The sequence below is a fragment of the Oryzias latipes genome, chromosome 21, assembly GCF_002234675.1.
Source record: "Oryzias latipes chromosome 21, ASM223467v1".
Lineage (NCBI taxonomy): Eukaryota > Metazoa > Chordata > Actinopteri > Beloniformes > Adrianichthyidae > Oryzias > Oryzias latipes.
This window is the reverse complement of record NC_019879.2, coordinates 19,792,274-19,818,840: the sequence shown is the minus strand read 5'-3', so window position 1 is coordinate 19,818,840 and position 26,567 is coordinate 19,792,274. Positions and strand designations below refer to the sequence as shown.

The 26,567-nt window shown below is 39.3% G+C and overlaps 1 protein-coding gene across 3 annotated transcripts in view; it reads left to right on the top strand.

Moving 5' to 3' along the window:
• The first annotated feature begins 1,130 nt into the window (after positions 1-1,130).
• dip2a (disco interacting protein 2 homolog A) overlaps positions 1,131-26,567 on the top strand; it is an 82,826-nt gene continuing 57,389 nt past the window's right edge. For 2 of the 3 annotated variants that reach the window (XM_023951216.1, XM_023951214.1), the window contains exon 1: positions 1,131-2,454. In XM_023951216.1, coding sequence (XP_023806984.1) covers positions 2,331-2,454 — 124 coding nt within the window. In that variant the 5' untranslated portion in view covers positions 1,131-2,330. The remainder of the gene's footprint in view (positions 2,455-26,567) is intronic. The other variant, XM_023951215.1, reaches the window with a different exon arrangement.

Sequence of the window (26,567 nt, the reverse complement as noted above, 5' to 3'; positions counted from 1 at the left end):
GGGTTAGGTGTTAGATTAAGGGTGAGTGGTACACTGCACATAACCATTTAATTACAATAATTAGGGTAGCTAATCATATGGAAAATAGAAGTAATAGCTGCTGGAGAATAAATGTCTTTATAAACATGTACTTTTATTTGAATTATTCTTTAAGTGAAAAGCTGTACTGTTAAATTATGTCTCAAAGATGCATTTTTAAGGTTGACACCCAGCGACAAAAACCTAATCTATCCCACCAGGAAAAACAACATAAATCTTTTATGTTATACTTCTCTCTCAATTGGTAAATGGCATTTACTTATAGCACTTTTCTAACTTCTTAGAGCAGTAAAAAAACAGTAAATTATTTTTGTTTAAAGCTTCCAAAAAATTATTTATTTTGTTTTAGGTAAATCGCAAACAGGAACATTACGACTAAATAAAAAGACAGCATTAAACAGTTTTTTTTAGTTCTGCAACTTGATGACATCTAACAACATCTAAAAAGGATTCAAAAAAGTATTTTACTAACAATTTAACAGAACTTTGCTGAATACTTAGAAGTACAGATTACAGAGGTTCTCTCACTTAAATACTTCCCTTTTACTCATTTTCCAAACCATCCATTGAGCATCACGGTTAATGAAATTCACATTCAAAACAATAGACTAACTATTATTTTTGTATTATGTGCTGCGTTCTATTAATCACCGAATAATTTCATTACAATTCTTAATTGTTTTAATTTCGGTGCACAACAGAAATTTGGAATAGTCTGACCAAATTTTGACCAAAAACAATGTAAAAATATTCTAAAATGTAAAAACGGTTAAAGCATATGGTATGGGTACAATAAGGAACATATAATAAACACTATTTAAAGATAATTATGAGGACATTAATGATACCAACCAATGACTGCAATAGTAAACATGGGTGTAGTCATGCTTTATATAATTACATTTTATTGTTACTACCATGTTTTCGTATATTGATGAAGACGAACATGGTTATGATTGTTAAATTATAATTTTTACATTATTTTCTTGAGGGTAAAATTATAGCTTTTTAAGGGATCAATAAGCTGAGCTTTTGCCTCCTCCTTTCCAAACATGTTTTGCAACGTTACTAATATTGTATTATTGCTGTTAGATTTATTAGTTTGTATCATGTGGATTGCATTCTAATTATTAACATGTTTGAAAAACATTTAATAATGATACTAAACTATTACTTTGAATGTTCATAGACTAACATATTAAGACCTTATTGGTTGTAAAAACACCACAAGCAGGATGCCTTCAATGTCTAACTAGTTTAACTTTCTAAACTCTGAAAGTGATGTCATATAATTTCTCTGAAACAATTTAGAAAGGAAAAGTAAATGTGAAAATAACAGAATAATCCACTGTTTGCCATATAGAATAGAATAGACCTTTTTTGATCCTACAAAGAGGAAATGATCTTGTTACATAAGCTCTATTAAAACAGCAGATAGAAAATAATTTGTGATGTGATATTATTGTATTGGATTGGATTTTATAATATCACCCGGATAGCCTACATTTAGTTTGAAACATATTTTGGCAAAACGTTTTATAATATATTTTTTAGCTGTGACTTTGGTGCGTTTACATGCAAGTAAGGATAATGCTGACTGGAAATCTTGTTCACATATTTATGACGCTGGGGGTTTCCCAGGTGGAATTTGCTAGTTAAACCTGATTACTCTGGCATGTAAACACCAATCGGATTTCTTGACAGCTTTCTTTAGAACTGAAATGACTGTGCACCTTCAATAAAGAACCAGCAGCATTAAAAATATGTTTTTGCTATATGATGATGTGAAAATGCACGTAAACGCACCAAATGTGACAGCAGGAGGCAGGCAAGTTGTATGCGCAGCATCAGCAGACAGGCAGGCACGCGCACAAACACCGGAGCTGCCCGCGTGCGAGCTCACGCACGGGGTCGCGGCTGCCTTCGACAGTATGATGCAATGGCGACTGCGCCGTGGGAAGAGAGCGAGGAGTTGAATGAGTTTCCCTCCACAGTTGAAGCGGAGCAGCCGCTGACAGTCGGGACGCTGCCGGTCCAGAGGGACTGCGGACGGACTGGGAGTCAAAACTCTGCGCTTATATCCGCCACATGGAAGCCCTCAGCCAGGTGTGTCTGCTAGCCCTCCAGCTAGCCCTGTCATGACGGTTGGAGCAATTTCTCACACATCTGTGCGACACGAGAGAGAAGATTTTTCTCGCTGAGACACAAAACCAAGGTCGGAGAGAGGTTGTCGGAATATATATATATTTTTAAAAGGAGCTTCTTCCATATTCGTCCTTCCCTGCTGGACCATGGCCGAGAGGACCTCAAGCGGGTTGTTGACGATGATGTTGGAGCCCACGCCTGCCGTCGCGATGACCCTGCCGGCGGAGGTCCGGGAGAAGCTGGCCGAGCTGGAGCTGGAACTGTCTGAAGGTAAGAAGAACTTCCCCACGGCGTCATTTATCATGCGTGGCAGCTACCTGCCAGGACCACCACCCTTCACCCAGACTTCACGGCTCGTGCGCAGAAACGAGCCAGCTACTGCTCTCCCAAGTCATCCACACCTTGAACTTCTCCAACTAGTTTCTGAAGAAGGTTCTTCTGCCTGTGACAGCTTCAGGAACAAGACGTGATCCAGGGAGCAGACATGCTTGATCGGGAGTCTTTACCCCGACAGCAGCTGCACTGACACACCCATGTTACTGTTTGAATGATCTTTATCCACAACACCAGAGCTTCTGAGAGTTTCCCACGCAAACTTTCTCCTTATTTTAATTGAGAACTTTAGGAAGATGTTTAAAAAACATCCTTTAATGAAGCTCTTTACTTAGGAACAAATCATGGAAGTGTTCTCTTCGTGTTTTCATCAGTCAGGAGGATCTTTTCTGAAATTTTGTTCTGCATGTTTTTCAAAAGAGTTGTGATCTTTTTCTGAAAAGGAGGGAAATGAAACAAGCCAACAAGCACTTTTTTAAATCTAAAGTTTGGACTAAAAGTGCAAACGCCAAAAAATATATTTAAGGTTTCAGTACGTATATATAAAAATAAAAAGATTTGCCCTTTTGTTCTGACCTGAAATCAGTGTTAAATTTTGTCCATTTGTAGAATTTAAAGACACACTCCGGTAAAAATGTTTGTTTTTTTTAAATCGTATTTATTATTATTTTTTACCCGTTCTTGTGGCATTTTTCCTATGATGGAGGAAATCTATAAAGAAAAATAAGTTTAAAATTGCATTTTTTTGTATTTAATCATTCTGTCTATTCGTGGTAAATCAAAAGCGGAAGAAAAAAATCCTGTTGAAAAAAGCTTATAGGTGTGACGTAGAAGCTACAATCGCTGGGTCACAAGCGCCCGTTTTGCCCCATTCTGTTGAATTCACTCGTAAACAGATGGATTCATGTATGGAACTGGCATCTGATTCAAAGCTGTATGGCTTGATAGCTCCAATATCGCTTGCCCTGCTAATGTTAAGGCCTGTTCACACCGGGACGAATTTCGCCGGCGATTTTCGCCGACGTTTAACGCCTCGTGACTAAACAAAGGGCACCAATGAGAGTGTGCACACCGACGCGAAAAAACGCCAAGCGCCAAAGCGTCAAAAAAAAAAAAACGCCTCGGGTTCGTTTTTTTTTTTCGACGCGTCGCGTCGAAATCTATTCGACCAATGAGAATGCCGCTTTTGCACACGTGTCTGGACCTTCTGAAGTTACAGTAAAACACAACTTGGGGGCGCTCAAACACAAAACTGCCTTGCTGAGCACACATACCAGCGAAGAAAATAGACGCCAAGTAGCGTCTACACTGCCGCAAAGAAATAATGACGGACATTCTAAAATATCCCCTTACCAAGTACCAGTTGGAGCTACTGATGCTTGAAATATTCATGTTTTCTTTGTATTATTCTGACAAGCGCGTAAATACTTGCTCTCTTCTTCTGAGTGAAAAGCGACTTTAAGAATCGTAAAGTTGCGCAGCGCCACCTTGTGTACAGGAGTATTTCTGTTTACATTAAGCGCCATCTAATGTCAGGGAATGAAATTGCATGTTCGCTCGGCTCACCGTCAGCGAAAATCGCCTGGGTGTGAACACAAAAAACGTGGCGAAAAACGCTGGCGAATAACGCCTGGCGAATATTCGTCCTGGTGTGTACGGGCCTTTAGGTGGGGGTTGGCGGCGGCTGTAAGCTAGCGGGAGAGAATGTAAAAAGAAGGATGACGGGAAGTGGGGGCGGACTTACTGTGCAGTAACAGTTTTTTGTTTTGCCTGTACGGGCTCTTTGTTAGTTATATTCCTTCTGACTGAATATGGAAAATGGTAAATCCTGGATTCAAGCTCTGTTTATCTAGTGTTGTGTGTGATATAGTATGAACAAGCAGGGCTTTGATCAGGAGGATGGTGCATGCTTTGATAAGCACATTTGCTGCCTTCAGCTCTTCTAATGGGATAGACATGTTTTTAGATGTGGCTCCTAAACTTAATCTATATCTGTCCAGTTTCCTTTTCCTGCTCTCCACATGCAACATCCTGCCATGTTGTAGCTTTGATAGCTCTATCTGCACCAGCTTTTCTTCCACCGACACAATCCGGGTTCCTTTTCCACTCCATCTCTTCTTCTGACTGTTTCTAGGCCTAACCCGTCCCCACCTCCATTATTTCCTTTATTTTCCCCCTGATTAAAGAATGGAATGTTGTGTTCTTTAAGCTAAAGAGAACCAAACCTTTTCTTTCTGCTGCTTTGCTGCCTGTCTCTGTGTGCTGCCGTGAACTTTTCACCTTGTGATGAGGCTCTTTGCATGCCTTCTGCTTGCATCGTGTTTCAGGGCTGAATACGTGACTCGTCCTCTAAAAGGAGTTTAAAAACTTGGGAATTGTCTGTGTTATCTTTGTGTTCTCGATGAAATCTTCTTGGGAACAAAAATCAAACCATGTCTGTATCCTTGAGTGAAGCACATCTGAGTTTTTATTATGCCTGAGCGGGTTGAGTGTGGAGGAACTCGTGTTGTTCATTGAAGCCCAGAGTATTTATTGTTATCCTCAAAAGTCATTGAACTAGCACCAACGTGTGGCAATCAAGCAGCCCTGACAAAAAAACAAAACAAGAAGAAAAACAAAATTCAGCTGCCAAGGTCTTTTGATTCGTGAAACAAACAACCTGAAGTCTCTTAACGGTGAGATAAGTAAATAGTTCCCTTTGCATATGCATTTCATTTCCATCGTTTCAACTGCTGTTTTATCTACGGTAAACGTCCACATGGCTGCAAAGGCGTAACTCCATCGCTACAAACTGTTATCAGCAAAATAAAACACAGCTACACGTTCTTAAAATGTTTAAAGCCGTTGCACATTGAGGCAGTTTTCCCACCAGGATTGTCCCCTGGACTTGATTAGAATGGACGAACAATGCTAATAAGCCCCACCCCTTCTTTTTCTGGTTTGATTTGCTTTCATGGTATTCTCAGGAGTGAACCAACTTCCTGTAAAAATCATGCACTTCCAAACAGTCATTTAAAATAAACCGCTGTTTAAAGCTGACCCTCAAACTTTAATGTAATGATTGCCGATACCTACTCCCTACACTACATCTATTTTGTTGGATACTTTTAAACTTTTTTTCGACTGTTTTCTTCTTTGGCCAGTTTATTTCACTATTCGTAAATACGCAGCATGTGCGAAATTCACCCCCATCACTTCTGCACTTTGGTTCACCCTGAAATAAACCAAGACCTTGGCTCTGAAGAGGAGCGGAGCTTGCTTGTTTGGTTAGCAACAGAGTTCAATTGAGCATAAAACTTGGCGCAAACCTAATTTGTTAGTGTGAATGCGCATTAACCCTTAAACACTGGAGATGTTGCCAGTAACGCTTAAATAACACATGCTCTTTGACACATTGTAACTCATTAACCCTTCATTTATGCAATCAATGTAATTCCAGAAGATTCCCAACATTTTACAGTAGTTTTATTACATCTATTTAACCTTTATTTATCCAGGTAAGCTATTAAGAACATGGCCTTATTTACAATAATGACCTGGGAAAGTGAAGTGATTTTGCAATCAACATGAATCGGCTGATTCTGACACAGAAAGGCATATGTGCTGTAAAGCTCGGTTCACACCGCCCTCTGCAACTTTGCTCAAGTGGCCACTTCCAATGAAAAGTCTGTAAATGCGCACAAATGCAGGTTTTGGGCTTCAGTGTTTAAAACCCTTGCGCTCACACAAGTTTTTACAACCGTAAAGCTGCAATGTGGAGCATTGCTTAGCACTCCTGGCTCACAGCAAGAAGGTTCAAGTCCCGGCTGCGGGACCTTAAACGGAACACAAATGGGGGACATGTTCTCCCCGTGCATGTACGGGTTTTCTGGGTAGACACCAGGCTTCCTCCCACCGTCCAAAAACATGCTTCATAGGTTAACTGGTTATTCAAAGTGTCCCTAGGTGTGACTGTGATGGTGCATGGGTGTGTGATTTGTGTAGCCTTCCGACAGACTGGAGACCTGTCCAGGATGTCCCATGCCTTCGCCCAAGAGGGGCTCCGGCAGCCCCGTGACTCTGAAAGGGACAAAGGAGGTTTGGAAGAAGAATGAATGTCTGAGATAAATTAGGGATGGGCCAGTATTGGTTTTGGCCGATATTTGCATAATTTGAGTTTATCCGGATCGGTCCGAATATTCTTCTAACTCTTTTCAGAGACTTTTTTTTAAATGTGTACTTTTTCTTACAGACTGGGAAGCTTATGTTTACAGTCATAGTAAGTCATTGACTGTTTTCAGGTAAATGTTATTTTGGATAGGGATAGATGTTGTTCCCAATAGATCCCTGGCAATGAGGAGCTTATTGTTTACAGTTTTGTTCAACATTCACTAAATAGTTTGAATGCTTACAGATATATTTATATGAAAGTTTTAAAGTGATACTTGTTTTTATGAGATCCTTTGCTGTATGCTAAAAATGTCAAGTACAGTGTGATTGTCTAGTAAAAGAAAAGTTGTGCATTTCTAATAAAGAAACAAAAAGGAAATCTAAACTTTGTGTTACTGTAGACACTTAAGCATCGGTATCGGCAAATATCGGCTATCTCGACAGTTGCAGGGAAAATATCGGTTATGATATCGGATGGAAAAAAACTATATCTGCCCATCTCTAATAAAAATGACTGAAAGAGTTTATAGTAAAAGTAAGAATAGTGTTTTAGATTAGGACCTAAAAGCTCAAATTGGTGTTTTGTGAGTCTCCAAGTTCTGATATCAAACTGTTTTTCCTGAGATTGATGTTTTTTTCTGTTATCTGCTGTAGGCAACAACAGCATATTTTCAATTTCTTTCTCTTACTGAATCCTAATTTTTTTTTTACTAGGAAAGCTGATAGACTGAGCGGTCTCCATACCAAATTCCCAACGTTGTAGTTATTAGATAGAACCTGTCTTGACCTAGATGCAGATGAGTGGCCAGAAGATGGGGCGTGAAAGAGGGCAACAAGACGGATGATCCCCATTATCTCCTGCTGGGAGGAAGGATGGATCCAGACACGTCTGCTCAGTAATTCATAGGCTCACACTGTCATTCCCTGTTTTTTTCTACCCTGCTGCCCTTTTTGTTTCCAAAGCCTCTTATTACAAAGTCATTTTTAGTCCAGTCATGCTGGTGTTTTCTGGGAACCTGCCAAACCTCTGGTTGGTCATTGTGCATGTGCTCCCATTCAGCAAACATTAACAGATGAGCCAGGCTTCTGGTAGTTCAAGAGCTACCTGACTTCTAATGGTTGACTGAGCTGGTTGAGAATGCATCCACATGCATAAATGAAGATACATACATAGCTACTATGGTTTGAAATGTTTAGTGTTACAAATTCATTTTTTCTAGTCACATATCCTTCTCAGAAATATCCTTGCTCCAATCTCTGACCTAAAACAGGCTGCATTTCTGATCCAGATTCACTAAAGCTTCACTAGTTTTATCTAATCATTCCAATATGATGACATTTCATTCCCTTCACACCAGCTGGTGAAGAGATGACCAGGCGTAAAGGGTAATGCTTGTAATGAGATGGTTATGACCGAACCCAGTTGTTTGTCAGCCAGTGCTGACAGGGGGATGGTTTAATGATCAGTGGTTTGCATGTCATTACTTTAAATCGATCAACCCCTAATTCAACATTCAATCCCTCCCCAGAGATCGAAAACTTACATCATGGCTGCACAAGTAATTGGCAGAAAGATGCACTTAATCAGAATGAATGTCAATAGTTTTTTCTTTTTTTTTTACATTAATGGGAAGAAATCCACCACAACTCACTTGACACCGACTGAGGAAATGTACAGTAAGGATTAGAAAAGCAAATAAAAGTGGGAGCGTGTGAGGCAGAGAGCATGGATACTGTGACTCAGACAGTGTTGCTGCTCTGCCAAGTCGAACTGTTTAAAATTGTCTCACGGTTTGAAACTAAACAGAAGAAAAAACATTTTCAGGATGACCCAAATTTCCCACCATCTGAATTTAACTGGTATTCTTTTGCTAAGAAAGGTGTTTAACCATTCGTTTCCTTCTGAGACGGTCTTTATGCTGACGAATGAGTGTGGTTTGTGGGGAGCTCTGGTGGCTAGTTCTTTTACAAATTGTCTTTTTGGAAAGTCTGACTGTACAGGAAACTCTGGCGTGGTGGTCTGCTAGGTTGGTCAAGGGAAGGCTCAAAGCGCCTATTGGGCAGAAGTTAAGCAGTAGTTTATTTTGTTATCCCACACTTATGAACCTATTGTTGATCAAAACCAAACATTTGGGGCATATAGCATTCATCCACAATGATTTTTAACTCATGTTGGATTTGTGACATTTAGGGAGCAGCCCCTTTACAGGATCTTTGGAAAAGTGCTGCAAAGTCCAGTTCAGAGATTAAGATTCAGCTCTGCTTAGCCACTGCTGACGTGAATGTTACAACGTGGAGGGCCATAAATATTTCAAGGGTGTGTCTCAGAACAGAGGAAAGGCTCAGACTCTTCCTCTGCTCCAATACAGGCTGGTCTATACACTTGCCATCTTTTATTGGTTTTCAAATTAAAATTTCTGCACGGTGGAGCAGTGGTTAGCACTCTTGCCTCACAGCAAGAAGGGCCCTGGTTCAAGTCCCGGCTGCGGGACCTGAAACAGGACATCAATGGGGGACCTCTGTGTGGAGTTTTCATGTTCTCCCCTTGCATGCGTGGGTTCTCTCCGGGTCTCCGGCTTCCTCCCACCGTCCAAAAACATGCTACATTGGTTAAGTGGTTACTCTAAATTGTCCATCAGACTGGCGACCTGTCCAGGATGTCCCCAGCCTTCGCCCACAAGTGACTGAGATAGGCTCCAGCAGTCCTGTGACCTCGAAAGGGACCAAATGGATTAGAAGATGAATGAATTCAATTAAAATTTCAAAATCAGCTTTCTATACATAGCACTTTAAAAAACAAACAAACACACAACTACTCGTCATTTCACAAAAAAAATCAGCCAAAAAAAAAATGTAGACATGTAAAAACAACTTTAAAGCTTTGCTAAAAAGACGGGTCTTGAGTTTTTTCTTTTAAACCTAGACAGTGGATGAGGCTAGGCCTGCACAATATTCCGCAAATTTAACGTTATCGCAAAATCAAGCTGTGCAATATGCATACCGCAAAAGACGGCAAAAATCGCAATAAATGATTACCTTAAATGTGCTAAAACAAACTCATGGCAGCTTGAAATATTGAACAAATGAAATAAATCCCTTTATGCATTTAACCAATCAGAAGGACCCGTTTACGTTTTTGGTCAATCAGATGAGCCCTTTTATGTTTGATGTTTGCCTCCTACGTCGACGAGGGTCATTTGGAGTATAATTTTTAAACTGTTGCAGTGAAATGGAAATGATGTTTTTGTTTTTTTTGCTATTTGTTTATATACGGCAATTTATATCGTTCTCGCAATATTAATTACCAATATCGCATATCGCGAGTTTTCCTTATATCGTGCAGCCCTAGATGAGGCCTTCACATCCTCAGGCAGGCTGTTCCACAATGCTGAAATTTGGCCTCGCTGTTGGTTTTTATTCTGACTTTGGGGACGACCAGCAGACCTGCACCTGAGAACGTGAGGGCTCTGGGAGAGTCATAAACTAAAAGGAAATCTAATCAAAATGAAGGTCCAATTTGTTTTGTGTCAGTAATTTCTTTGTCAGGGGGGCAGTCTTTTCCTTTTAATGCCAATAAACCACAAATGTTAAGCCACCAATGTGTAAGAGAAGAAGTATAATCTTATTTTCTTTAAGTCCCACTCCGATCATCATTTAATTTATTCTAAAACTGTTCCGAGTTCTTTTAATTGTTATTATGCCGTTTTTAGCCAAAATCAAAAACGTGTGTTGTTTTCTAGGACATAGCTTCTACAAAGCAGAAGGAGTTCATCAGTATTGGGCGGGACTGTTGGTGCTCAGTAAGCCTGCCCTCATTTGCCATGATCACTTTGTTTACACTCTCTCCTGCTAGATTACAGCCTCACACAACCCCAACCTAACAAAAATGGCGAGCAATATTGGAACTATCCAGCCATGCAGTTTAAACCAGATGCCAGCTCAGACGAGGAAAACAAAGACGTCCATGGATCTACCGGTATTTGCCTGCAAGTAGATGCATCAGAATGGAGCAGAGTAGGGAGTTGTGGCTTGCCAATTGTAACTTTTATGTCAGAGCTACAGGTTTTTTTCAAACAGCATTTTTTAGTCTGCTCCTGATTCACAACAATTTGAAAATACACACTCAGAAAATGCAATTTTTGTCTTAATTTTCTTTATAAATGTCTTCCATAATAAGAAATGTGTTACAGGAACATGTTGAAAACATCAAAAACCCAATGAGTAAGTGACATCTTTCCTATTCATTCCGTCTGTTCTGTAGTATTCATGCATGTTTCAACAACAAGATTGTTTGAGTGTAGTATCTAAGATATACGCGTTTTCTTTTTGTTTGAAGAGTGTGTGTCTTTGAAATTTCACCAACACAGAAATTTTGTGGCTGTGTCCTTATAGTCTTTTTTTTTAGTTATTGTAAATAAAGGTAGAAAACGATCAATTTCTTCATATTTCTTTTCCATCAAAATCAACAAAACTAAGGCCTTTGTTATGTTTGATTAGAATGTCAGAAAAATAGATACACATAATATGACTTAATGTATTGGATTAAGTGTAGTGATTTATTAATTTAAAAAGACAAATTAAAATAAACCTTTTAAAATGTTCATGTTGAAGGCGATTGGAGAACTTCTTTCTTGGAGAGGTTTTTAAACATTCTTCTGAAATATCAGGTGACCTGAGATGTTTTTTCTCTAACTCTTGTATTACCACAAACAATTTCAAATCATCTGACTTGACCCGAAAACAATGAGTCAGTAGGAGTTTTGTGATATTTCCATGCTGTAATATTGAGTTCAGATGCAAAAATTGGATCTTTGGTCAGTACTTGTTCACTGTAGTTTTTAATGTTTCTCCTGAACTTAAAACACTTTTTTTGCATCAGAAAAACCAAAATAAACATTTTGTAGTTTTATTCTTCTCAATCTTGTTGTTGTTATAAAGATATTGCCATATTCCAGAAACCATATTGTCCATAATTGCCCCAATATCAGAGTCTTCCTCTTTTAAACACTTGCTCCAATGAAGATTGTGTTTTTGATATTTGTGGCCCGCAGTAGCAGTCACTGACTCTTGCGGACCATATTGTTTTCGCAGTTGGAAAGATTTCGGCGCCTTTTAGCGAAAATTTGACCCCTGCCGCATACTTGAAAAGTCACCAAAATGTGTACATACCTAGGAAAAATTGAAAGGATGATGAGGACATATATAAAATAATTTAAGAATGTATCTGCATTTCTTAGAATTTTTTTATTCAAATTGTCCTAAAACAGGAGCAGACAAAGAATGCTTACTTTGAAAAAGCTCTGTTGTGACGTAGAAACAGAGGTGGGTGGGCCAAGTCTCCCTGCTCTTCTCCATTCTGATGCATTCACTTGCAGACAAATAAATCCATCAAAGTCTTTATTTTCTTCGTCATAGCTTGAATTTGGTTTAAAACTGTACGACTGTATAGTTCCATTATTGCTTGCCACTTTTGTTGCACGCTATTGTTATGTTGGGGTTGTGAGGGGCTGTAAGCTAGCAGGAGAGAGTAAAAAAAAAAAAAGAGAGAGAAAGAAAACCAGCAGTTTTTCATAACTAAGCAAAAATTGGATTTGGACCAAATTTGACAAAGAGGCTGGTATCATAGTTAATATTTGGAAATGTAATCAGATTACTAACTGAAAACCGACTCAATTCATTATTTTAGCTGCCACACCCAGCCCCATTCCTTCTACTGTATATAATTCACATTAGTTGTTGTTAATTCAGCTACTTTGATGGCTTTAGTATCTGTCTTGGTGAAGACAAAGACATCATATGCTGCGAAGGGCAGTAGAAAAGGGATCTGTGGAACAAACGGGGTAAAAAAACAACTTTAAGGACACAATTTCACGTGAAGCTGTAGTTCTGCTTCATGTGTCTTTGGTGAATCTTTATTACAGCCTGTTCTCCTTCTGTGTCCTTTATCCTTCACAAGATGAACACAGGAGGTACACCTAATGCCCTGATAATGGCTAATTACCTCCTTAAGCCTCCACAGAAATGATTATCTCCTTAAAAATCAAAAATGTACTTTTGAGTAATAACAGCACTGAAACTGTAGAGCAGTTGAGGTGAAAATGAAATGCTTGCAGAGGTGCCAGCCCAAAGTCGTGTTCTTTTGCAGAAATCTTTTCCTGTTTTCAAGGTAAAAAAGAAGTATTTCATCATTCCATGTTTCTTTAATCATAACATTTTCTTCGTGTATGACAAACACACTTTTTTTAAAACTCACTTGTTGAGAAGAAATATTTGAAGTTATGACTGCATCTCATTCGATATACTGGGCATATTAAACCCCTAAAGAGTCATAGTCAAGATAAGAGCTTAATTATGAAAGAAGCAAAAAGCTCTTTTGACATACAGTATAACACACAAAAAGGTTCAGTGCAGATGTCGTCACCTCCAGAGGGATTGCTGAAATTTGTTGGTGGCTTCAATGTGTGTTGTAAGATTAATTTTAATGGTAGTCCTTTTAAAAAGAACAAACAAAAACACCCTCTCAAACACCCATACACGCACACACATTTTACAAGGAAGGTGGGACCTGGGTCCATCTGTCCCCTACCCCTTCCCTGGTGGGGGGTGCGGGCCCCTTGGCGATGGCGGCCGTGTCCCTTGGGTGCCGGCTCCCTGGGCCCGGCGGTGCTCTCTCCACACGGTGGGGGGGTTCATATTACACCTGAGCCGGGGGTGTTCGTGTCCCTGGGGGGTGGGTCCTGGTCCTTGCCCCTGGGCGCTGGGCCCCGCCAAACTTCCAACATGGCCGAGCCTGGTCGGGCCATATTTATAACACCCCTTGTGGGCCGCCCTTTTTTCCCCGGGGTTCCCCCCTCCTAGGCGGGGGCGGCGGGCCCCTGCCTTGCTCCTCCCTGGACCAACCGTGGGCCGGGTGGGTGGCTGCCTGGAGTGCGGAGCGGGTCTCCCTTGGGGGGTCCTGGCTCGTACCTGGGGTCGGGGCGGGGGGATGCCCGGAACTCCTGGGTGGTGGTGGGGTGCTCGTCTGGGGCTGTGGGCGTCCCTCTCCGGTGGGGCCCTGCGTTGGGCTCTTCCAGCGCGGCGGGGGGGCTGCTTTCCTGGCTGGGCTGGGGCGGCACTCTCTTTCCCTCCGCGCCTCCTTGCTCTCTGGCTCTGGGGGCCTTGCGGCGGTCCTGCTGGCCCTGGCCTGGGTGGCGGTCTTGGTCGCCCGGGGGGCGGTTGTTCCCTGCCTGTTCCCGTATGGCGTTGGGGGAATTCCGGCTGCCGCTGCTGCTGCGGCGGGGGTCTGGGTGTGGGGGTGGCTGGGCGCTCCTCCTCCTTCTTTTCACATTCCACCATCCATTTTAGAAGAACATAAACACTCACTTGAGCACAGGTGTTAGCTCACCTTTGCACTAATAGTTTGCATGATTGAATGAATGAAAGATTTCACACTAGTTGGTTTAAAGGCATAGGTATGCGTTCGTGAACACTATCTGTTTTGTGTACATGTTGACATGTGGACATTCTTGCAGCTAGCAGGTGTGTTGATAATATTTGAGTGTGTGTGAACAGGCCCCGCCCTTTTTGTACTACATTTGAACCGTACCATAATGATTAACAACCAGTAAACTTGTTGCTTTATGCTGCTTCATGGTCTTACCCCCCTTCCCCTCCTATTATCACCCTCGTACCCCCCCTCTCTCTAACGTCCCTCTCTCTTCTTCCCCTCTTTCCTTTTCCGTCCGGTCCAACACCAAAGATTTTCAAACATGATTGAAATTAATAAAGTTTGGCCTCAATTACAAAAGGGGTTTATTCAGACATACCTACCAAAAACATTCACAATGACACTTCTTTTCAGAGAATTTGCTTTATTGTGCCCTCACTGGAGCCGTCAGCACCCACTGATGTCCCATGACCTTTTCTAGCGAAGGGGCAGCAGGATTCATCCGGCTGGGCAAATGGGCTCTGTGCCGACTCCACACAACCCAGCCAAACAAAAACGGCATTTTGTGAAATTATGGAGGAATTCACTTCAAAAATGCATCTTTCTGTAGCAGAGATGAGCTGCTGGGTTTGTGACTAAAAGAGAAAAACTGCCCCTTGATATCTGAAGATGGAAAGATTTCCAGTGACAACAACTACGTATAGTTTTTTTTTAAAGACACAATCTAAGTGTTTTTTCTGGTTCAATCTCTGTGTGGTGGCTGCATTTGGAACATTCCTGGCGAAAAACAAAGAAAGCATCCGGAATGTTGACCTTTGAACTTTCTTTTTCATTTTCATCATTGCAGAAGAGGAATTTTACACACTGGAAATAAGTAAACAGTGTGTCTAAACCTAAGGAAGTGAGAAAAAAGAATGCCACAAAGGCTAGCCAAGTCACCCAGCCAGATATGAATGATAAAATCTTATTTACTATTCATTTTTTAGGATTGAAAAAAAACAAACACATGTATTAGTAGTGTAATTTGGTCTCTGGGTTCTGGTTTTTTGTTTGCAAAGCATACTAACTGGCAGATTTCAAGCCTGTTCAGATGAATAAAAGGAACCCAAAAGGCTGCTTTTAAACAATCATTACAGATGAAGCTACGTAAACGTCGGGCATTTAGCGCAATCGTGAACAAGTGTTTAGCCCATGCTGTTCACCCTGGACAAGCAGGGAGGGGCTTCTACTTCTTTTTCTTTGTCTCCTGTTTACTAGCACATGGCCCTCACATACAATTGGAAGAAGCTTGGTGTGAAATATCGAAGCGGTGCAAATATCGTGATTTACCATCATGTCAGGAGACATGATGGCATTTGTAAAACGATCGCAGATGTTAAAGTAAATTGGATAAAGTTCGACCTGGTTTAACTGCAATGCACGTTCGCTGGCCACGCATGTACATAGAGCCCGAAAAATGGTCGTAAAAACATGTGTAGCTACACATGGTTGCAACAGTTTTGAACGGTATAGTCCGATATGCAAGGTTTTATAGACTTTCTTTGGAAGTGGCCACTTGAACGTGCGTTGCAGAAGGCGGTGTGGACATATCTTTAGATGTAAAACCCTAAATGCACTCTTAAAATATTTTAACTGCATTTTTTTTAGGCAGAATAATAGAGAACAGAATGGGCAACCTGCATTTCCTGAATCTCAGACATCATAAGCCAACAATGATCATGAGCTGTCAACGTCACGTAGATGTTAAAAAAGTAGACATTAAACAAACATAGACTCTGAAAGCACCAAATGGTTGAAGAATCTGTTTGCCTTATTTGGACATTCAAAGCAAGGAGCACCTCTACTCCCCTTAACATTGTTTCTGCTTTTTATTATTATGAATGTACATGCATGTCCCCCCTTTGAAGTAAAATGTAACCTAGTAGGTTCAGCCCACACACCAGAAAATGTCTTGTCTGCCTGTATGCTGGCAAGCAGTTGTAGGCTTCTTTTTCTCATCTGTCTTTTCTGTTTTGTATGTTCTATTGACTAGCAGCAAGAAAGGGGAGATGTTAAGCCAAGGCAAGTCGAGACTTTAGATCTCTTTAGGCAAAACTGCCAAACTGTGGACATAATTCTCTCTTAACCATTACTCTAATTCCTCGAGGCTTTCAGCTGTAGATCACAGCAAGAACAACTAAAATGTTTTTGACTATTTTCTTTTTCTTTTAAGCACACTTAAAGAAAAATAAAAAATATAAAGTGAGTTTTGTCAAATGAACTCACAGGTTCACTCATATTCCTCCAAACCAAAGAGAAATGTTCTTAAAATAGGCACTGATTAATACTAAATTCAAATCTAACCAGCTCATTACAGTTATCATAATTAACTATAAAATAAAAGATTGAACATAATTTTACTTTTGGTATAAAGTTCAACCTTTTGAAAAAAGCCTTCAGTGGTCATTGGAAGTTGGGGATTTAAGGGGGCTTGTTGGATTCCATTTGTTTTTTTGAGAAAAGGTTTTGAAATCTTCTAATGAGATTGTAAAAACCTTAAATTCAGAAGAAAAAGAGGTGAACAAAAAGGAAATTTTTGAAAAACAGCAGGGTTTTGATGGTGAATTACCTGGCACAGCTACCTGCTGTTAACCAGCTTAGGGTTATGAAAGTATTAGTACCCTTCAAGTTAAAAAATAAGACAGCCAGTTTGTCGGCTCACCTTGGCGAATGTGTGTTACCCTTTCACAGTGTGTGTCCTGTGGCATCCCAGGCACTTTTGGAAGAACAATGGCTCAGATGCAGCTCTAGGATGACCAGTAATCTAATAACACACACGCACCCATTTGCACACCCACGTCACGACTTTGTGCTCTTACTCACAGCATTCTTGACATTGAGGTTGCAGGACTCTGTAGCCTGTGGGGGTTGTTTATGTCTGTGGTCACAGACTGTGCATGTGATGTGCCCCGTGTTGACAACTGAAGCTCTGCTTGCAAATCTCTGAAGTCTTTTCTCGTGTTTCTGCTATTGTCATTAGTTCTCTTTGTCCACTGGTGAAAACAGCATTTATTATAAAGGCATGAGGCCAACCCATCTAGTGTACATATGGCTTTTCTATTAGGAAGAGAAAACCATAGATTCGACTTGACAAATAATTAATCTTCACTCTATTTTACTTTTATTGTCTTATAAAATGTTATTTATTCAATGTTTATAGTTGGTGTTTGCTGAAGTGCTGCACACTGTATGTTTTCGTCTTATTATGGGATTACCAGCACACGTCTTGGATTGTGCTGTCACACGTGCATAGCTTCCAACAGTTTGACCAATTTTGCATTACGTCTGAATTCCCTTTCTAACCTCTAAAGGACTAGTGTGGGACCATTAAGTGTCCTAGATTTGAACACAATTCAGACACGTGCTCACTACTTTTTTTTAAATGGCAAATGTGATATTACCCATTTGCAGAAGTCAAATCCTGAGGATGAACATTTAACGGACACTATCTATGAGTCCACTGTGTTCTGATGATGAAAACTTGGAAGATTTATAAAACGACAAATCGTTAAAATGCAATACATTGTGGTCTATATTCACCATTCTAGTGAGCATAAATGCACACAAGTGTTTTCCAGAGACCTCTGGGAAACTTTTAGGGCATTCGATTTTGAAATGGTAGATTTAGGCACTCCTTACAAAATGACGAACACCTTGTATAGTGCACTATAGTGAGTAGTAAGGGAAATCGGACACAATCACGGTCTTTGTTAAAGTAAGTTTCTATTATCTCGAGTAACCAAAGCGACTGTGGATTCTGCTGTTTCACGAGTTACCACTGTCAGAATGTGACTTCTGTGACCCCATCTATGCAGCCCATGCTGACTCCTGCATGACTGTCATTAGGAAATCAGATGACACAATCGTGTGAACTTCCTTTTTGAGGCCCAGCTCGAAAGCAGCTCATTAGTGTGACGTGTAAGTGGAAAAGACTCATAATCAGAAATAAAGAGGGAAGCCCGTGACTCAATTTTTGCCTTCTCCCCTTCATGTTATCTAATTTAAGGAGAAATGAAACTCGATTCTGTTGTGATCAGCATCAGACTGTGGCTATCTATAGCAAACACTAATCCTCAGACAGCCAGGTGACTTTACTTTAAGCAGGAATAAGAGAGTTAAAAACAACTTGTCACTCATATCACTTCTCTACTTAAATTTATCGTGAGCTCTTATGTAATTGTTACGTTCACAGAGTATTGGGCTCTTATTTGTTAAGGCTTTGTGGTCCTCATAAATCCAAAGCTCCTGAAATTATATTAAAATATGTGAGAGGAAACAGTTTCTTTTTAAAGATAGATTTCAGGGGAGGTCTTCACTTGCAGTTTGGTCTGGTTTTCCAAGGTTACATCCAGTTCTTCCAAGTCAGAGCTATAAAGGGAGTTGTATTTACATGTCTGAACCCAAAGGGTTGGCTGATGCAGGGAAAGAAAAAACAAATAGGACAGGGGGAGTGGAAGAAATATCAGGGTCTGCATCTAGTCTTCTCTACACAGAAACAGGTGGAGTATCTCTGACAATGTGAAAGTCAGGATTTGTATACACTCTGCTGCTGCTTTTGCCTTCATACACGCTTTATTAACACACACAACAGAAAAAAGTGTGAATGCATGCAGACAGCAACACAGAGAATCAGTCATGTAGTACTTGCATTTTACCTAGTTTTTGCACAGGAGTGAAAATAAAAAAATCTTACTTGGTTGCCACAGTAACAGCTGAGATGAAACTCCCTCTCCATGATATAACATGTTTTTTTTTTTTTATCGTTTGGTGTTCTCATTACTTAAACTTCGAATTATTTGATCTTTGTCTTGTATTTCTTAATCTATCTGAAACCCTGTTGTAAAATCTGAATAAATTCTTTAAATTACTACTTAATAAATTTTTAATACTTTAGGAGGAGAACTTTAAACACCCACTGCAATCATCTTTTTAGCTCCTTTAAAAACTGTCCCAGTTTTTTTTTTTAAACAATGATCAACCCCCACCTAACATTAGCGCTGCAATAAAAATGGTGAGGAATATCGGAGCTATCCGGTTTAGAGCCAGATTCCAGCTCAAATGAGAGAAACAAAGATATACATGGATCTATTTGTCTGCAAGTGGATGCCTCAGAATGGATTGGAGTAGGGCGTTTGTGGCTCGCCCTGCATATTTTCGACGTCACAGATAATCTCTTTTTCAAACCGCATTTTTTCGTCTGCTCCTGATTCACAGTGGTTTGAATAAAAAATGCTCAGAAATACAATTTTATGCTTAATTTTCTTTATATGTGTCCTTCATTATCAGAAAAATACCACAAGAATGAGTTTAAAACACCAAAAGCAGCATTTTTTTGGAGAGGGTCTTTGAAGTAACTAATTTAACTTGTTATTTTTATTTGAACTTTTGAATGTTATTTTATATATAAATATGCATTTGTTTGTTTTGTCTTATTTTTTAAGAAAATTAGAGTTTCCATTTTTATTAAAAATTGCTATTTTGTATAAAGTTGGACATTTGAGAAATCTAGCAACTGAAGGTTTATCACACAAACTTTAATTTGACACACTGTTGATGCCATGTAGCTAAAATATGGTAAACCATCACACTAGAGTTTAGCTGAGTGTAAAAAATCTGCACATTCTGTTTGGTGCTAAAAGAACCAACCACTGGCTGAGGATCTTGTGTTTCTGCTTCTGACCAAGTACCGTAGTTGATTCTATGGGAGTGCCTTTGCTTTCTCTGCTCCTCATTTGCAAGACTGCAAATGAATACTATGTTCACACGTAAATGCACACGGATAACCCGCCATTCTTCTTTGATGTCACTCTGGTTGATTTAGGCTCAGTTTGGCCTGTGGGTTATGTGTGTGGATAAGTGGAAAAGCAGACCCTGCACTGGCCGCCCTGTCTTTGTCTCTTTGGAAACAACTGTTTATTCATGTTATTTTTATTTTTATTTTTTTTGTATTTTTGCAAGGGATGGAGGAGGGTTTAAGCCCCAACTGCCTTACTTAGCGAAAAATGCTGTTGCAAGACTTTGGCAGGACAAAAGTTTGTTGTTGTTTTTGGAATCAGTCCCACCTAAGTTTTTAAGTATCAGAGCTAAACCCCCCTTGAGAAACCTGATAATGGTTCATTAAATACGGGACATTTTATCTGCTTTTTCTGCCTGGTATTTATTCAATTAATGCTTTAGATATGTTTGTTTTATTACCCTGGTTCAGAAGTTTATGCATTCTTGTGGTCTGCACAAGAATCTTTTGCCTAGATTCTTAAGAATGACAAATAATCTCAAACATGGAGGGTTTTTAGGTGGTTAGCACACACCCTTGCATTGTTTACCGTGTGAGAGCAACTCTCATAATTCCTGGGTGTTTGTGGAAGTGTTGCTTAATGGTCTTGGCATGTTTTTCTAATCCTTAAAGACCTTTTTATATGCAGTAATCCTCTGCCGTCCTTTACTCCAAGCAGGTTTAAGGTTTAATTGTGAATTTTCCAGCAATGATGCATAAAGTAAAGAGAAGAGAGAAGTATGTCTACATTCTCCACAAACAGTTTAGTGACCCTTTTGTTGTTTTGATTTTCAGGTGGCTGATGCTTCTAAGTAAAAACTCAGTTACTAATGTCACTGTAGATGACTATTGTCTTGATCAGCTAAATGTCTTGGATACAAAGTTCAGTCTGTTCCTACTGCTCTGAGGGCCTGCCAGACCTTTGATGGACTGAAGAAACTAGCAAATCATTCATTTTTCCCAATGTAGCAATAAAAACTGTCAAAGACCCTAGAAACTGATCTGGGTATCGAGCTTCAGCTGCTGGTGTTTTTGTTTGCTTAGTTAAAGCTAACATACATCCGTTTTTCCCCACATAAAGTAAGCATGTTCTCAAAATAAATTTAGAAATGTATAATTTAAAAGTTTTTAAATGCTTGTACTGCATTACTAGTGTTCGACGTTCAGGAGCCTGTGTGTTGTTTCTTAATCCCTTTGTTCTGCTCTATCCTCAGCTCACCTCAACTAAGAATGTGCCTTTTTGTTTGGGTTTGTGTCTTTGCCTGTCAGATTCCTCACTGAGAGGCACTGTCTGGAGTTTGACCACTGACTCTAATCCTTGAGGTTTCAGAGGTCTCAGTCGGGAGAACTTCAATCTCCAAGCTGGAGGATGAAAAAAAAGGACTTAAAAAATGTGTAGGAGAGAACTGTGAAGGGAAAATAGTGGATAAACCATTTTCAGGAAAAATCAATTGCTTCTACGTGAGAGTGTTTTAAAGTACATAAATACAGATAAAGCTAGAATAATGATCAGATTTCTCAGACTGATATTATTTGAGAGTTTTTTTCATGATGAAAAGGCATTCCAAGGGCCTCTCTCAGGTTGCAAATAACCTTTATAAGGTTTACACTGACCATTTCTGGATATTAGATTGGTGAGAGATTTCTATATACACAAAAAGACTAACCAAAAAGGGAAGTTTCTTTTATACATGGACGGTCATGAACAGTCTCGACCAAGCTAAAGATTATTTCTTTCCTCCCTCTGTTGTCAGAATAAGCAGAGCAGAGATCAGGGCCGGGTTACGAAGACTCATTAAAATAACCAAATGAGTCATAAAACCAACTGAAACAAAAATTCCCCGAAGGAACTGAGCCTCATTTTGTATTCCTCTAAAACTCACGCTGCTCTTTTAATTCCTTTTGGCTCAAAAATGTCTAACGCCTGTTGAATATTTAAAGACTATAGGGGTACCTTGTAATGTTTTACGGGCTCCTTTAGAAAAAGTAAAAAGCAGAGAAGGGGTGCAGCAATCCTCAAAAGGAACCAATACAGAGGTTTGATTACAAAACTGTTGTTTGCATTTGATTTATTAGATCAGGAATGAACATTGATAAAAAAAAAGGAAATCAGAAGTTAAAAAAAGCAGAAGGAGTATTGGGTGAATGTCAGCATCTCATTATTTTTTCTACTACTTTTCTTTTGTTTTAAACAAAATGTCCCTTCACAAAAGGTTGTCATTTGTTTTTTCATTTTTTGTATTTTTGGTTTTATATAATGATTCAGGAAAAGTCAGTAACCATTAATTGCAATATTCAAAGCCAACTTTATTTTTATCTTCTATAAAATCATTCCTGGGGTTCTAATAATTACGTTTATGTAGTTTTTAGCCAAAATCAAAAATCCTCTGTCAATTTTTTAGGACACATTTTCTGCAGAGTGGCAAAAGTTCATCCGAAATTTCCCAGTAAATTGTTGGTGGGACATAATTCTGTGGCCTTTTTCTCATGATGGAGGACATAAATAAAGAAAATTAAGCTTAAAATATTTCTTTAATCAAATCATTGGTGATTAAAAGTATATGCAAATATGCTGTTGGAAAAAGCTCATAAGTGTGGCGTAGAACCTGCAATGGCAAGCCACAAGCTCCCTGCTCTGTTCCATTCTGATGCATCCACTTGTAGACAAATAGATCCACGTACGTCTTAGTTTTTCTCTTCCAAGCATCTGGCATCTGGCTCAAATCTGTATGTCTGAGTAGCTTCAATATTGCTCACCATTTTTGTTGCACCAGTATGTTAGGTTGGGGGTACAAGGAACTGTAAGATAGCGGGAGAGGGTGTAAATAAAGGGATGATAGGAAGGGGGTGGGCTTACTCAACAGTCCCACCCACAACTTAGAGGTGAATTTCTAATGAGCTACTGCTGTCCTGCAGAAACTGTTCTAGAAAACAACACAGGTTTTTAGATTTTGGCTAAAACTGGCATAATCATAATTTAAAAAATCACTAGAAATGCTTTTTTTCAAATAAATAGACCTTTCAAACAAATCGTTTAAAACAGTAATTCAACATGTAAATACTGTCGGATTAGCCCTGACGCATATTTACTCTTTCAGGCAAAAAATCGAAAATACAAAAAAAATCTAGAACAAAATTGATGTCTAAATTCTGACTTTAAATTCTTGAGGCGTTGAAACTTATGAAGAGTGGAGACACATTGAAACACTGTGTACACAGAGCAAACACTAATAAATCTACTCTCCTGTAATGACAGCAGTATTGAGAAAAGTCATTGAAGCAGCAACTCCATCTTAAATAAGTTGATTATACAAAAATAAAGTTTTCCATACATGCATGAGATTAGCCAGCAGGATAAAGTCTGCAGGAAAGAATTATACAACATACTTGGGCAGTGTGGTCATTGTTTGCCATCAGCTTGTCTCACTATGTCAGTGGTAACATTTCATCAGGATTTTAAGGTTTAGAGTTCTATCTTATTCTCTCCTGGTAATTTATGGGTGTTTTTTGTTAAGGATGGGCCAATATGATTTTTTCTGTGCGATATCGATAACCGATTTTTCCTCTAACTGTGGCTGAAAATCGATATTTGCCGATACCGGAACTTAAGTGTCTACAGTAACAGAAAGTTTAGATTTCCTTTTTGTTTCTTTATTAGAAATGCACAATCTTTCTTTTGCTTGACAATCACACAGTACTTGACCTTTTCAGCATAAAGCAAAAGATCTCATAAGAACAAGTATCACTTTAAAAAATTTACATAAATATATTTGTAAGCATTCAAACTGTTTAGTGAATGTTGAACAAAACTGTAAACAATAAGTTCCTCATTGCCAGGGATCTATTGGGAACAACATCTATCCCTATCAAAAATAACATTTACCTGAAAACAGTCAATGACTGTAAACATAAGCTTCCCAATCTATTAGGAACAAATATACATAAAAAATGTTTCTGGAAGCAGTTAGAAGAATATATGTAGATTTTTCTAATATCCGACCAATATCGATAAACTTAATTTATGCGAATATTGGCTAATACTGTCACCGATATATCGCCCATCCCTACTTTTTTTGAAGGACAATAATAAATCTTAGCCGTTTGTTTAAAAAATTCTATACCCCATCAGCTAGAAGGAAAACAGATTGTGTAATGAATGTGTAGAATGTGGTGGTGTCTGCAGTGAAGTGAGTATTCAAGAAAGTTGTAGTTTTAGTCAAGCCCTCACTAATTAAGGTCCAGTTTAAGGCAGACGTGCAGCATTGTGGCTGGCAAAGTATACCCTGCAGCATTTCATTACAAAGTATTTTCAGTCCCCTGTTGACCACTTAACATAATGAACCGTCAAGTCACAGGGGACAACCGCAGCACTCCACTTTCACTCTTGTTCTCAGCTTATTTAGGCTATTTGAGTGCTTCAGATACAGTTCGGAAGATGCTTTACCCTATTTATGGAACCTAAAGCACAACATCTTTGTTATCTGATTGTATTTACTTGGTAAAAAAAAACTGGTCCCCTTCCGGAGCTTACCATGCTCCTGCAACATAATTTTTATGTTCAGCTTGCTTCAGCTTCAAGATTGTGGAGGTTAATAATTGTTTTCTGATTGCCGATGTTTCATATGTGTTGTGTTAGCAATCCAAACATGGTTGCATTGAATTGGTCAGTGTGTTTGTTAGTCTCTAGGAACTGGGCAGCCTTCCTGCAGAAAAGAGTGTTTTGGTTTGAATCCCGCAAATGATAACTTCCATCTTATCCACACAGTCTTCAGCCCTTGGCAAGCCTTACTATGACTCAGCTTTTAGATATATAGTCTTAAATGTTTTTAAAGAATGTTTGTCTTTAAAATAAACTCAAGTTGTTGTATTTAGGTACATTTTGGATGGTCTAATCAGCCTTACTGTTACTGAGCTGAATCTTTTTTTTTTTAAAGAAAACAAGTTTATTTGTTAAGTCATGTTCGATTTCACAACTTTTAAGACAAAAGCGCGTTCACAGATGAAGAGTTGCTTAAACTGTGATTTTTCAGACAGAATTAAAACCCTATTCCTTTTATCAAAAGATGCTAAAGACAACTGAACAGTGAATTTGCTTTTCCCTTGGGCCATTTCAATAGGAAATACAACTATTTCAAAGTTGGCCATGGGTTCATAATACATGTAACCAAAAATAAATAATCTTTAATTTTTTGTGCCAACTCCTTTTTTTTTTTTTTTTAGCAATTGCTGTTGCTTCCCTGTTTTTGTTTAGTGACTCATCTGTCCTTTATAGACTTTCAGAGCTGGAACACTAATTTTAGCCCAGTTTTTGACACTTTTGGCTGTAGATTGCTTTAAAAATAAGGATGCTGTCCAGAAGCTCAAACAGAAGTGTTCCCCTTTATTTAATCATCTACTAATTTGAGTCTATATTACTCTAAAATTAAGCTGCTGAGCAGGCAATAGGCTGCAAAGTCTGTACTGTTGCCGATTTTTTTTTGTTTCTAATTTTGTATAAATAGGTTTTGCTTGTTTACGGCGGCTGTTGTGAAGTAGTTGCTGTAAACATCATTGTGAGGCAGTGGGCAGGAGGAAGTATCTGTCATCAGCTGAGTGATCAAACCAAGGACTTTGTCGTGCTAGTATCTCCAGTGGCGCCCTGGAGGATGTTAAAAAATAAAAATAAAAACCTAAGGCCTGCACTCATGAGTGTCTCTTTATCTACACATTCACCTGAATCCTTTCATTGGCTTTCATGGATGTCTGTGCAGTGCTGCAGTCTCATTCCTCTGCCCTTTTCCTCATTTTTCTGAGTGGATGACATCATGATGACAGGAAAGTACCTTGACCTTTTTGTGCTTTTCAAACATTCTGCATTCACATTTTCACTTTGTTGCTGCTTGGTTTGTCCACATGCTTTAGTCATTTGGGACACAAAAAGAGCTCTGCTGTTTAACCTCAGCCAGGGGCCACTAACTTCAAAAGAGAGGAGCTTTTATTTTTCCAAACTCTGTTGGATCTCCATGCTGGGAGTTTCGTTTCTGTCTTGTTCTGGCTGATGAGCTAAAGGGAATCCTAGCTGCTGATGAGCTGTAGAAGCTTTACAGTTCTAACAAATAAACAAAAGGTCAGTGAGGCCACACATGGCAGGCATGTACACTTGTCTGAAACTGAGGAAAAAATTAGTAGTCTCCTATTGTCCGTAGACCAAGATTGTTCTTTTGCTGATAAACTCTTATTTTCTATCTTTGCTACAGTTTTTTTCTTCCTCCGAGTTAAATTCCTTAAACAAAAGACGGTTTCCATTCTCGCTGCGTTTTGCTTGAGGAGGCTGAGCAGAAATTGGAAGACGAGACTCAACGAAGCGTTGATGGTGTCCTGAAGGGACGACGTGCTTTTTTTTGTTTGAATGAGGAGACGAAGAGTGATGGAAAGAAAAAAAAGAAATGTAAGAAGATAGGTACATAAAACAGGAAGGAATACGCTGAGAACCAGGAGGTGTTTTTACACTTTTGTGTAAAGTGTGCTGCATATTTTCCCTCTGCTTTTGCCCTGAAGTCCTCTGACATCAGCTGTTATTGTTGTAGTGTAGCACTACACAGAATGGCAAAAATGACTGATTTGCAACGCTATCTAATGATGTAGTGGGATGTTTTTCTATTTTGCTTCAGGAACATTTTTTTC